Genomic DNA, 11,965 nt, shown 5'->3' with positions numbered 1-11,965 from the left:
CCCCGGTAAGATGGTGGGCACCCGGAGGTTGGGGTGAGACCAGGGGCTTCATCTCAACTCTCTACTCTTCTCTACTCTAGCAAGAGATGGCCCCTGAATTCCCCTGCACCTTCTTTTCCCCGACTCTGGCCCCCACACCACCCCGGCCTCCTCCAGGCCCAGCTACACTGGCACCTCCCAGGCCCCTGATTGTCCCCAAAGTGGAGCGACTCTCGCCCCCAGCACCCAGCGGTAAAGAAGGGTTACAGGGACTGGGGGATCTTGGTGGGTGGAGGGAGGAAAAGGAAGAAGGGGGAGCCATGTCTGGGGTCATGAGAGGGACAGGGCAATGGGACCCTTTCCCCCTTGTCTGTCTGTCTGGGGGTCTGTCTGTCCCTCCCAAAGGCAGTGAGCGGCGGCTGTCAGGGGAGCTCAACCCCATGCCAGGCCCAGGGACTCTGAGTGTCCGCATCTCTCCCCCACAACCTACCCTGAGCCGGGGCCGGCCAGACAACAGCAAGGTAGGCACCATCCCCCACCCCAAGACTGATTTGTTCCTGGGGGCAGAGGCGCCTTCCTAGGCTTACTCCACCGTCTGCTCCCCAAGACTGAGAACCGGCGCATCACACACATCTCTGCGGAGCAAAAACGGCGCTTCAATATCAAACTGGGGTTCGACACCCTTCACAGCCTTGTGAGCACTCTCAATGCCCAGCCCAGCCTCAAGGTGAGTCCCAGCCCAGCGGGCATCCCCCTCCCCCCCCAGAATCACAGGACTCCGTCCCACCCCAGGGCCTCTGTGGGTCCCCAAGCAGGAGGCCTCTGGTGCCTGAGCCCATACGGGTGACGCCCGCAGGTGAGCAAAGCCACCACGCTGCAGAAGACGGCCGAGTACATCCTCATGCTGCAGCAGGAGCGGGCGACCATGCAGGAGGAGGCCCAGCAGCTGCGGGATGAGATCGAGGAACTCAACGCCGCCATTAAGTAGGCAGGGGATGGGCCGAGGCTGGAGCAACGGGCCCTGCCACCTGCTCCTAGCCCTGACCTGCCCGTGCTTCCAGCCTGTGCCAGCAGCAGCTGCCTGCCACGGGGGTGCCCATCACCCACCAGCGCTTTGACCAGATGCGAGACATGTTTGATGACTACGTCCGGACCCGTACACTGCACAACTGGAAGTTCTGGGTGGTATCCTCACCCAGATCAGGGGCCTGGTGGCCAGAGGGGCAGTGGTGGGCTGAGCCTGAGGGGCAGAGCAGAGGTGGGCTGCAGACTCAGAGCTGCTCCAGGGAAGGGGCCCTGCTTCTGCCCTCTGCTTCCAGATCCTGAGCGTCCTGGCTCAATAATGGGCCAGGAGCAGAGAGGAAAACCGAGGGAGGGATCTCTGGACAAAAAGAGCCACAGCCCTCAGATAGCCCAAGGGCAGTTTGAGAGAACCTCAACTCTTGAGTAGTATGAGACCTGGGGAAGACCAAGCCGGAACCCAGAATCCCTGGATGGAGGACAGTCCGGCACCGAAGGGCCATCGAGGAACCAGAGACAGGCTGAGAGAGCTGCACAGGCCTTGATAGGATGTGGGGGCCAGGGACTCTGCCTTTGTAGTTCTTAGGGTTCAAGGTTAGACAGTGGCCAGGCCCTTCCTTCCCTTGCTTTGGGTCAGTAGTCAGGAGGACATGTGAGGTTGGGATACCAGCTGGACAAACAGGCCCACTCCTTGACCTGGGCCCAGTTCAGCATCCTCATCCGGCCTCTGTTCGAATCCTTCAATGGGATGGTGTCCACGGCCAGCTTGCACAGCCTCCGCCAGACCTCACTAGCCTGGCTGGACCAGTACTGCTCCCTGCCTGCTCTCCGGCCAAGTACGTGAGCCAGCTGCCCGCTAGACTATCTAGACCCCAGGGCAGGGGCCGGGGGGGTGGGGGCGGCCCTACTTAGACCTCAGATCTAGCCTGCCTTCAACACAGCCTAGGGTTCTGGCCACCCCCCCATGCATGGTCCTTGGATGGTCCTCTGGCCACCAGGACATGCAGACAGAGGAAGGGACTGGCAGTCTTGTCATCTGGTACCGCCCTCCATCCCTTTGGCTTCCGCAACCAAGGACAGGGCTCTAACTCCCAGAGTGTCTATCTCTCTCTTCCCAGCTGTCCTGAACTCCCTTCGCCAGCTGAGCACATCTACCAGCATCCTGACCGATCCGAGCTCCATACCTGAGCAAGCCACGCGGGCCGTCACAGAAGGCACCCTTGGCAAACCTTTATAGCATTGGCCAGACCCTGCTGCTCACTTGGCTGCCCAGGCCCTGGCTGTCCTGAGGGTTGAGCAGGGCCCACTTCTCACACATCTATCTCCTGGAAGCCGAGAGGAGCTGAGTTCCTGTCCCTGCTCTGCTACTGACTAGCACTGTGACCCTGGACAATGTACACCGCTCTTGGGACCTGGTTTCTAATTTGCAAAGTGGGGTTGGGGAAGATCCAACCAGCAAATGACCCTAGGCCTTAGCAGCTATGACATTGAGGGCCTAAGCTGGCAACTCAGGGAGCTCAAATTAAGGGAAGAAGATGACTCTATTTCCCTGTCACCACCACCTGCTGTCCCACGGGTGGGGCACAGGTCTCCGTTCCTTCTCTCTGCTCCTTCACTGGTAGCCTAGAGGGGCTGCAGGATAGCTTCCCCTGGGTGACGTCAGGAAGGACTGACTGATCTTGGGAGAGACCAGGGTGGCCAAAGCAGGGCAGGCGTCTGGTGTGCGTGTGTGTGGATGTGTGCGTGTATGTGGATTTTATAAAGAATTCTTGATCAATAAAAGCAAAAAACTGCTGATGTGACTGTCAACGTGTGTTGCTCTGGATGGGGAGATCTGGTTAGCAGGGGAAGGTAGCTTTGTAGAGGACTTGCGGGCCATGGAAGGACTTCAGCTTTGACACTGAGCTGGAAGCTGCTGGAGGGTTTTTGGTGGAGGTGGGATGAGATCAGACGTAATGTTTTGTAAGATCCCCCTGAGTCTAGAGTTAAAAATAGGCAGAAGCAGGGAGACCAGTTGGGAGGCTGTTGCTGTCATCCAGGGAGAGCCGACAGAGATGCTCCCTGAAATCCTCCCTCCATGGCCAGCAGAAGGCTCACAGGCGCTCACCTACTTCAGAGTCGGAAGAGGGCAGAGCTGGAAACAGAGTAGAAAGGACAGGACCACCGTCCACCAGGGCCATCCAGGAAGAAATGTGCTCGGGGTAGTGACCTCCCCACTGCCTGAGCAGGGAGAAATGGCCATTTAGTTGGGAAATCTTAGAAGGAACTGATTCTTTGGGTAGGGGGTTAGAATAGAAGGCCTCGAACCCGGTACTTCAGCCTTTCACTTACATTTAAGTATTTGCCGAGGACCTACTATGGCCAGGCCGTGGTCTTGGCAGGGTCGCTTCACTGCTGTATCCCTCTCTCTGTGGAGCTGGCCTTCATGCCTGGCATGTTGGAATCCTCATATCTTCTTGGAGCTTCTGGGGACATCTGCAGGATGTAAACAGCAGACAGTTTCCCTGCACCTGGAGAATGAGGGAATTATGATAATAGTGGTAACTGTAAACCTAGCTAGCCTTTCCTCCGTGCCAAACACTGTTCTGAGCACTTTATAAATATGGATGCATTTAATCCTCACAGCACAGCCACCGCCTCATAGGCTTGTTGTAAGACTCTAATGATAAATATATGAGGGGTCTTCAAAAAGTTCATGGAGAACGTATATTATGAAAAAACTGTGGGCTGGCCACATAACCTGGTAAAGGGAATCAGATCCCTCGTAACCACCTATCATTTGAATGCCAGCTCCAGTGGCTGGAAAAGCACACCAAGCACATTGTACATGAGAGCCCCAAATCCTGACAGGATGGGGAGATGGAGAAAGGATTGTGGCATGACCGCACTCCATTGGGGAGGTGCTTTCTCTGTTTCTCTGTCTCTTTCTAGAGAGTACATGTCCATGATTAAAAAAAAGAAGAAGAAGAAGAAAAGACAAGACCAGACATGGACTTCAGGGTTTTGTTTTGTTTTGAGTTAATATTCATGGTAGCATGTGCATGTATGCACACACCTGCGTGCACAAGAGAACTCTCACTAGAGGGAACCAGCAGTTAGCGTAATGGCTATGTCGCTGGACTCCCACGTAGTCGACCGCGGTTCGTGTCCCGGACCCGGTGGCTTAGAACTCACGCCAGGCGCGTGTGCGTGCATGCCCAAGATCCCGAGAGGAGAATGGAGGAGAAGGGATTGCGGCGTGACCATCCCCCCTGGGGGGTGATTTCTCGCTTTCTGTCTCTATGTCTCTCTCTGTCTGTCTGGCGAGCGCACGCGCCCTATAGCGAAAATCTCTCCAAAAAAAAAAAAAAAGAGAACTCTCACTAGGGACTCGTCATGCTGCAATTCTCGTCCCCCACCCTCCAGCTTGTCAGGATCTTGCAGACTCACACAAACCCAGTGTGTTTCAGGTTGACTTGACCAGGGATTTGAACCAGTGGTTGGTCATGGACTTCCAGTACTGTCGTTCAGCACACTACTGATTGCTGTCACTGAGGCTAGACTTTGAATCCATCTATTTTATTTTATTTTATTTTTTCCCCCAAATAAACTCTACTCCATATGTTCCATTGGCAAACTTTTTGAAACATAGTGCTTATAACAGCACCTGGCAAGTAACAGTTGGTAAGAGTTATAACAATTATCACCCTCAATTTATAGACAGAAACCTGAGGCACAGAAAGGCAAAATACCTGCCCAGGGCCACGTGGCACCCACCCAGACCATCTGACCCCAGGGTGGCTGCTTTTAGGTGTCAGGCACACCCAGCCCTAGGTGCTATTTGTTGCTGCAGAACGGCCGGAAGGGGAAATTCTAGCAGTCTGAGAGCTGCTGTTTTTACCTGCTCGCCCCTTGCAGAAGTTCTCTAAGAGACATCCCCTTGACCCTATGTCCCCTTATGGTTGGCTTCTTGCTTTGAAAGAGTCTACACTTTGTTGCTTTTCTGCTAGGCTCAACTCCATGCTTTAGGGATCCTCCTCCTTCCTTGCACCCTAGGCTCCCCCCTGCACTGACTCTTCTCACTGAGCTTATCTCCGTCTAACTCCCTCCTTGCAAATCCTATACCCACTCTGCAGTACTCCTCTGGCTTTTCCGGTCCTTGGGTCACCTCCTGAACCACTCTCCCTGGCAATCCAGAATTCTCACCAGCCTCCCCCCCCCCCCCCAGTCCCTTCCCAGTTCCTGCCAGAGGAGCCTCTTCCTTAGCCTTCTCTTCCCTTCTCCCTCTACAGCAAGCCCCAGGAAACAGCACCCCCTTCAGCCTCTCTGCTGAAGACCTCTCCCTGCCTTGCTTTCTCCCAGAGCCCCACTACCACATATCCTATCCGACTGCCCTCCTGCCTTCTCCCTCTGCCATATTCCACAACTTGCCTGACCTTGGAGTAGCCAAAACAGAACTCATCATTTCACAATCTTCCCCCGCAAGCCTGGGCTCCTCCTCAGCCCACTGCCCTGTGCTATTTGACCAGCTGATCTAAGCCTCTAGCTCCATGGGCTGCCCTGACTCAAAAGGATGCATCCCTTTACATATACTCCTGAATTAGCCTCCTGTATCCTTCATAACTGCTTCCTCTTTTTCTTTTTAAATTTTATTTATTCATTCATTTTTAATTTGACGACAAAGAGAGAAAGCTGCCAGGTCCGGGACTTGGACCCTGATCAGGTCACGTGGGAGTGCCCAGTGCCTTAACCATCACGCCACCTGCTGGTTCCTGCTTTTTATTTTTCATTAGCGATAGACACATGCTTGACAGGGTCTCATAATGCCGCAATCCCCTTTCCCCAGTCCTCCGGCTTGTTAGGCTCTTGGGGATCCACGCACAGCATATGACATGTTTTCAAGTCAAACAAGGAGTCTAAACCTGTAGTCAGCCATGTGGCTGCCAGCACTGCTGTCCGGTGTATTTAGGACTGTGCCACCAGACTGGGCCATAGCTGCTTCTCTCTCTCTTGAGGAATTATTTATTTCACTTTCCATATCATTATTATTATTGTTGTTTAAATTTGTTATGGGGCATGTGTGTTCACCGAAAGAGAAGTGAGAAAACAAACTTCCAGGTCTACAGCTCGAGCCACGGTCAGCCATGACTTAACCCCATGCCACCTGCTGGCCCCCACGCTGTTCTCTTAAAAGCACATTTGAATAGCTTAAAGGGCTTTAAAAAAATCTTCGTGGGGACCAGCAGGTGGCATGGCGGTTAAGGTGCTGAGCTCCCACATGGCCAACTGTGGTTCAGTCCCAGACCCAGTAGCTTGAAACTCACACCAGATGCATGTGCATATGTGCCCAGGATCCCAGGAGGAGAGTGGAAGAGAAAGGACTGCACCATGGCCATTCCCCTGGGGGTTGATTTCTCACTTTCCCTCTCTGTCTCCAGCAAGTACACGCAACCTATAGCAAAAATCTCTCTAAAATATAAATAAAGGTGATTCTATTAGTAATATGCAATCAAAAGGTAAGGACCATCGTAATTGAAGCCTTGAGTTACAAATAACATATATCTGATACTCAAATCAGCGTAGTGGTGCTTAAACTCTCGTATACATCAGAATAACCTAAAGGACTTATTAAAATAAAGATTGCTGGGGAGGAACGGATCTAAGATGGAGTATAAGAATTTGTATCATAGGACCAGCAGGTGGCATAGTAGTTAAGGTGCTAGATCCCTAGTTCAAGTTCAAGGCCCAGTGGCTTGAAAATCGTGTTGGATGCATATACAAGGGTGCCCAAAATCCCAGAAGGAGAGTGGAGGAGAAGGGGTTGCTATATGGGGCGATTTCTCACTTTCTGTCTCACTGTCTCTCTATGGTGAGAGCACATGCAAAAACCTTAAAAAAAAAAAAAAGAATTCACATTTGTAATGTTGCCAGGACCATATTTGGAACACCACTACTTAAACAATGAGGACAAGTATCATTTCAGCTAAAACAGAGGCCAGAGTGAGGAAAGGAGGGTCCGGTCAATGTAAGCTAGAACCGGTGCACTTCAGTTGGGGTTGGTGGGACGAGTGTGGACCCTGGAGTGGCAGAGAGACTCGGGTCTGACTGTGGGTTCTCTCCTCGCTTCTTCTTTGACCTTGAGCACATTACTTGATTTGAGTTTATTTTGTTTTCCTTTTTCTTGTTTAAAAAATTAATTTCATGGGGACTGGCAGGTGGCTTGGTGGTTAAGGCACTGGACACTCCCACATGGTTGACCATGGTTCAAGTCCTGGACCTGGAGGTTTGCTTTCTCACTCTCCTCCCTCTCCTCCCTGTGTGTATCTCTCTGGTCAAATTAAAATAAATGACTGAATAAATTAAATTAAATAATTCTTTTAAAAATTAATTTCATAGCATCACGTATTTTAAAGGACACTAGAGAGATCAGCTGGGCTGGCTTGATGGCACCGCTCAGGCAATGCTGTATCCATAGGAAGACTGCGGGTTCAGTTTCCCAGTTGACCTATACACGCCGAGCATGTGCTCAGGGTCTTGGCTGACAGGGAAGGCTTGGCATAAGACCTTGTTTCTCTTTTTCTGTCATGAAAGAGTTAAACTTAAGGGGGCCAGCAGGTGGCATGATGGTTAAGGCACTGGCCCCCCATGTGGCTGACCATGGTTTAAGTCCTGGACCTGGTGGCTTGCTTTCTCTCTTTCTCTCTCTGGTCAAATTGAATGCTAATCATTAATAAATAAAATAAAATAAATAATTTTTAAAAATCAACTGAACTCACAATGTGAAAGAATGTCATAGCCTAGACTATACAAAATCTCTAATTTCTCTTTACTCCACATCCTTAGGATGCAGTCAGACAGACCTGTTTTGTCCCAGGGTCACACTCCACCTACGTGACCTTGAGAAATCACTTCAACTTCCTATAGCAATCTGCGGGATGGGGATGTGAGGAGACTAAGTGGAATACAAAGCTCCTGGGCCAATAAATGTCACATCCAAATGTCTGGTGAATGAAATTCCATTTTATTAAAGAACTACTTACTTATTTAATTCCATTTGTTATTATTATTATTTATTTTGACCAGACAGAAACAGAGAGAGAGAAAGGGAAAGTGAGAAAGCAAGCTGCCCGGTCTGGGACTTGAACTGTGGTGAGTTAAGTGGGAATTCAGTGACTTTAACCACTGTGCCACCTGCCAGCCCCCATGAATGAAATTCCTTAAAGAACAGCTTAGTCTCTAGGTGGTGGAGAAAGAGGTTCACTGCTGGGCCTACAAGTTAGGGAGGAAAAGCCCCAGGATGCTCTGGACATCCCCTTCTTACCCTCCTCACCCACCACTGCCCTCAGCTGAGTTAATGCCAGCCCAGTCGTGTCCCCCCCCACCCTTGCCAAAGGACAAAAGGGAAGGAAATGAGACCGCTCCATTTGCTCTCTGACTGATCCGTTTCCTCATCCGAGATTGCGGGTGTGTCTGTCTGTCATTTTTCTTTTTTCTTTTTTTTTTTTTTTTGAAAGATTTTTGCTATAGGGCGCGTGCGCTCCCTGGGGAGACAGAAGGAGGCAGAGAGATAGGTCTGGGACTTGAGCCGCAGTGGGCCATGTGGGAGTCGAGTGCCTTAACCATTACACCATCGGCTGGCCCCAGTGTCTGCCTGTCATCTACCCTTTGCAGCAGCCTCTCTCCTCAGAGGGTCCTTCCAAGAGTTAGAGGCCCTGAGGCCGGCAGTTGGTGTGGTTAAGGGCAGTGGTTTGAGTCAGTTTGCTTTCTTGCTTTCTCTCTCTCTCTCTCTGCCCCTCTCTGGTCAAATTTAAATGAATAAAGTTAAATAAATAAAGTTTAATTAAAAAAAAAAAAGAGCTGGAGGCCCTGGACTGCTAGGAGAGGCTAATCCCAGACATTGGTTCTTGGACCTCATCTGGGCTGCAGGGATGGGAAGCCCTGAGCGCGTACCTATTCCCTCTCCAGCTAAGCAGGTCCAATTCAAACGCTATCAGTTAGCCTTTCCAAATCTTGCCTGTTTAGTGAACTCCTAAATGAGCTCTGTAGATGGTACCAATGCCAAGTTCCTGATTTTCATATTGTAGTATAGTTACGTAAAGTCTTACCACTAGGGAAAACTGAATGGAAGGGTCCATGGAACCTCCCTAATCATTTTCCCCAATGCCCTGGAAATCTATAATTATTTCAAAATAAGTTTTTTGTTTAAAAATCTCACTTTGGGAAATGGACAGTGGTGTATTGGTAAAACACCACAGCCACCAAGGTTGGGAGCCCTGTGGAAAGTTCCAGGTTTGCGACCAGCCACCTGAGTATACTTCGTGCCTATAATTAGGGCTGGCAGGGTTGTGAGCAGATCCCAGCACAGCAATCCTGTTGTGGGTGCCAGTCTTTGTCTCTCTCTGTCTCTGACTCTCTCACTGATAGAAGAAACAAAGAAAGAAACTTTAGAAATATATTTTCAGGTCAGACATTGGCATAGTGTTAAGGAGCCTGGATCCCACATAGCCAACTTCCTGGTTTGAGTCCCTAACTCAGTGGCTTGAAAATTATGCTGGGCTCCTGTGCACGTGTGACCAAAATCCCAAGAAGAGAATGGAGGAAAAGGGATTGCAGCGTGACCATTCCCCCGAGGGGATGATTTCTCACTTTCTCTCTCGCTCTCAGGTGAGTGCACACACCCTATAGGAAACAAACAAGCTATTCAACTTCCTTTCCATTCCCCAGACCCTTTCTGGAGTACTTGCAACCACTTAACAGTTTTCTCCCTGTCTTTGGTCTTTTCAAACAATGGTCCACTTAGGAAAACCCTGAGACACCGATTTTGCCCAGTCTCACCCTGCGACCAGCTCATTGGATCAAGCCAGCGCTCAAGGACCTCCACACTTTTCCACCCCATGCGCCATTTCTTTAGTCATGCTCATGCCCCACCACCACCCATTTTTTTTTACCCAGCATCCCTGCTTCTCACATCTTTGCTAGGCTGGAGACTCCAATGCCTGGACTTTCTTTCTTTCTTTTTTTTTAAAAAAAATATTTTATTTAATTTTGTTTATTTATTTTAATTTGACCAAGAGGGACAGAGTGAGAGAGAGAGAGGGAACGTGAGAAAGCGAGCCGCCAGGTCCTGGATTCAAACCGTGTTTGGCCATGTGGGAGTGTCCAGCACCTTAACCACCATGCCACCTGCTGGTCCCCAAGACAAACTTCTTTTAAGAGAGAGGTTTTGCTATAGGGGGTGTGCACTCGCTGGAGGGAGAGAGAGAGAGAGAGACAGAAAGTGAGAAATCACCCCCCACCCAGTGGGGATCCCTTCTCCTCCATTCTCCTCTAGGGATCTTGGGTACTTATGAACACGTACCTGGTGTGAGTTTGAAGCAGTCAGGTCTGGGACTCAAACTGCAGTGGATTACATGAGAGTCCAGCAATGTAACCATTATGTTATCTGCTGGTGCCAAGAGATTTTTGCTATAGGGTGCTTGCGCTTGCTGGAGAGTCAGAGAGAGAAAGAGAGAAATCCCATGGGGGGATGGCCACTCCACAATCCCTTCTCCTCCATGTCCTCTTGGGATTTTGGGCATGCAAGCACACACGCCCCGCATCAAGCCACCAGGTCTGGGATTTGAACCGCTGTTGCCCATGTAGGAGTCCAGTGCCACTACCCATCCCCTTCTCTTCTATTAATGTAAAAGCCCATCTGAATTTCCTCTAAGAAGACTTTCCTGGGATCAGTAGGTGGCATGGTGGTTAAGGCTCTGAAATTCTCACATGACTGACCACAGTTCGAGTCCTGTACCTGGTGGCTTGCTTTCTCCCTTTCTCTCTCTCTGTCTTTCTCTGGCAAAACTCATGTGAAAAAAAATAAGTAAATAAAAAAATTCTTTAAAAAAAGGAAGAAGACTTTCTCACAGGTTAAATGAGAATAATAACTTCTGCCCCATCTCCTTAAAAGCATCTAGTGAGGTGATGGCTGGATTTAAAAATGCCTTTTAAATCTTTCAGCTTGGGCTGGTAGGTAGCATGGTGGTTAAGGGCACTGGGCTTCCAAATGGTCAACTGTGGTTCAAGTCCTGGACCTGGCAGCTTGTTTTCTCACTTTCTCTCTCTCACTCTGTCCCGCTCTGGTCCAATTAAAATAAATAAAATTAAACAAAATAATTCTTTAAGAATTATTTTGGGACCAGACTTTCCTGAGGCCAGTAGGTGGCATGGTGGTTAAAGGTACTGGATTCCCACATGGCCGATGGTTCAAGACCTGGACCTGGCAGCTTGCTTTCTCCCTTTCCCTTGGTCTCTCTCATTCTCTGTTTCTCTCTGGTCAAATTAAAAGTAATAATAAATGGAATTAAATAAAAATAACTTTAAAATAATAATAATTCTTCAAAAAACATTTTCAGTTTATAATTATTATTGCTATAGGGTATGTGCTCACCAGAGAGAGACAAAGAGAGACAGGGAAAGTGGGGAATCATCTCCTGGATGGGGGAGCATGCCACAATCCCTTCTCCTCCAATCTCATGTTGGGATTTTAGATAGGCATGCACAGGTGTGGTGTGATGTTTTTTCCTACCACCAGGTGTTGGACTCAACAGTTATATATAGGGTCACCTTAACCTCCAACACCACGTGGTGGCCCCAACGGTTTTTTCTTTTTGTTTGTTTTAATTTGCCAGGGTGTACATGTGCTTGCCAGAGAGAGGGAGAGAGAGAGAGAGAGAAAGTGGGAAAGCACTCCGTCCATGGGGCACTCCACAATCCCTTCTCCCCCATCTTTCCATCCCTTCAACATTCTGGATAAACAACACTCCCAGCGAGTTGGATATATTATTCAAGCTGCCGGTTTCGGGACTTGAACCGCTGTATTCAGATCTAGGATTCAGCCGCCTTAACCACCACGCCACGAGCTGGGTCTATTTTCAGTAAACTATTCAAGAGGAGGCGCGAGCCAAGTAAAGCCTGTGATCGCCCCCAGCCAAAAACCTTCCGGTCC

At 49.8% G+C, this 11,965-nt stretch overlaps 1 protein-coding gene across 1 annotated transcript in view; it reads left to right on the top strand.

The window, feature by feature from the left end:
- MLXIPL (MLX interacting protein like) overlaps positions 1-2,791 on the top strand; it is a 22,176-nt gene extending 19,385 nt beyond the window's left edge. Inside the window, exons 11-17 of the mRNA XM_027774388.1 lie at positions 81-231; positions 385-500; positions 587-706; positions 836-963; positions 1,041-1,164; positions 1,706-1,835; positions 2,118-2,791. Of these exons, the coding sequence (XP_027630189.1) occupies positions 81-231; positions 385-500; positions 587-706; positions 836-963; positions 1,041-1,164; positions 1,706-1,835; positions 2,118-2,236 (888 nt within the window). The 3' untranslated portion in view covers positions 2,237-2,791. The remainder of the gene's footprint in view (positions 1-80; positions 232-384; positions 501-586; positions 707-835; positions 964-1,040; positions 1,165-1,705; positions 1,836-2,117) is intronic.
- The last annotated feature ends 9,174 nt before the right edge of the window (positions 2,792-11,965 follow it).

The sequence above is a fragment of the Tupaia chinensis genome, unplaced genomic scaffold, assembly GCF_000334495.1.
Source record: "Tupaia chinensis unplaced genomic scaffold, TupChi_1.0 Scaffold000429_1, whole genome shotgun sequence".
Classification (NCBI taxonomy): Eukaryota; Metazoa; Chordata; class Mammalia; order Scandentia; family Tupaiidae; genus Tupaia; species Tupaia belangeri.
This window is presented reverse-complemented; position numbering and strand designations above follow the sequence as displayed.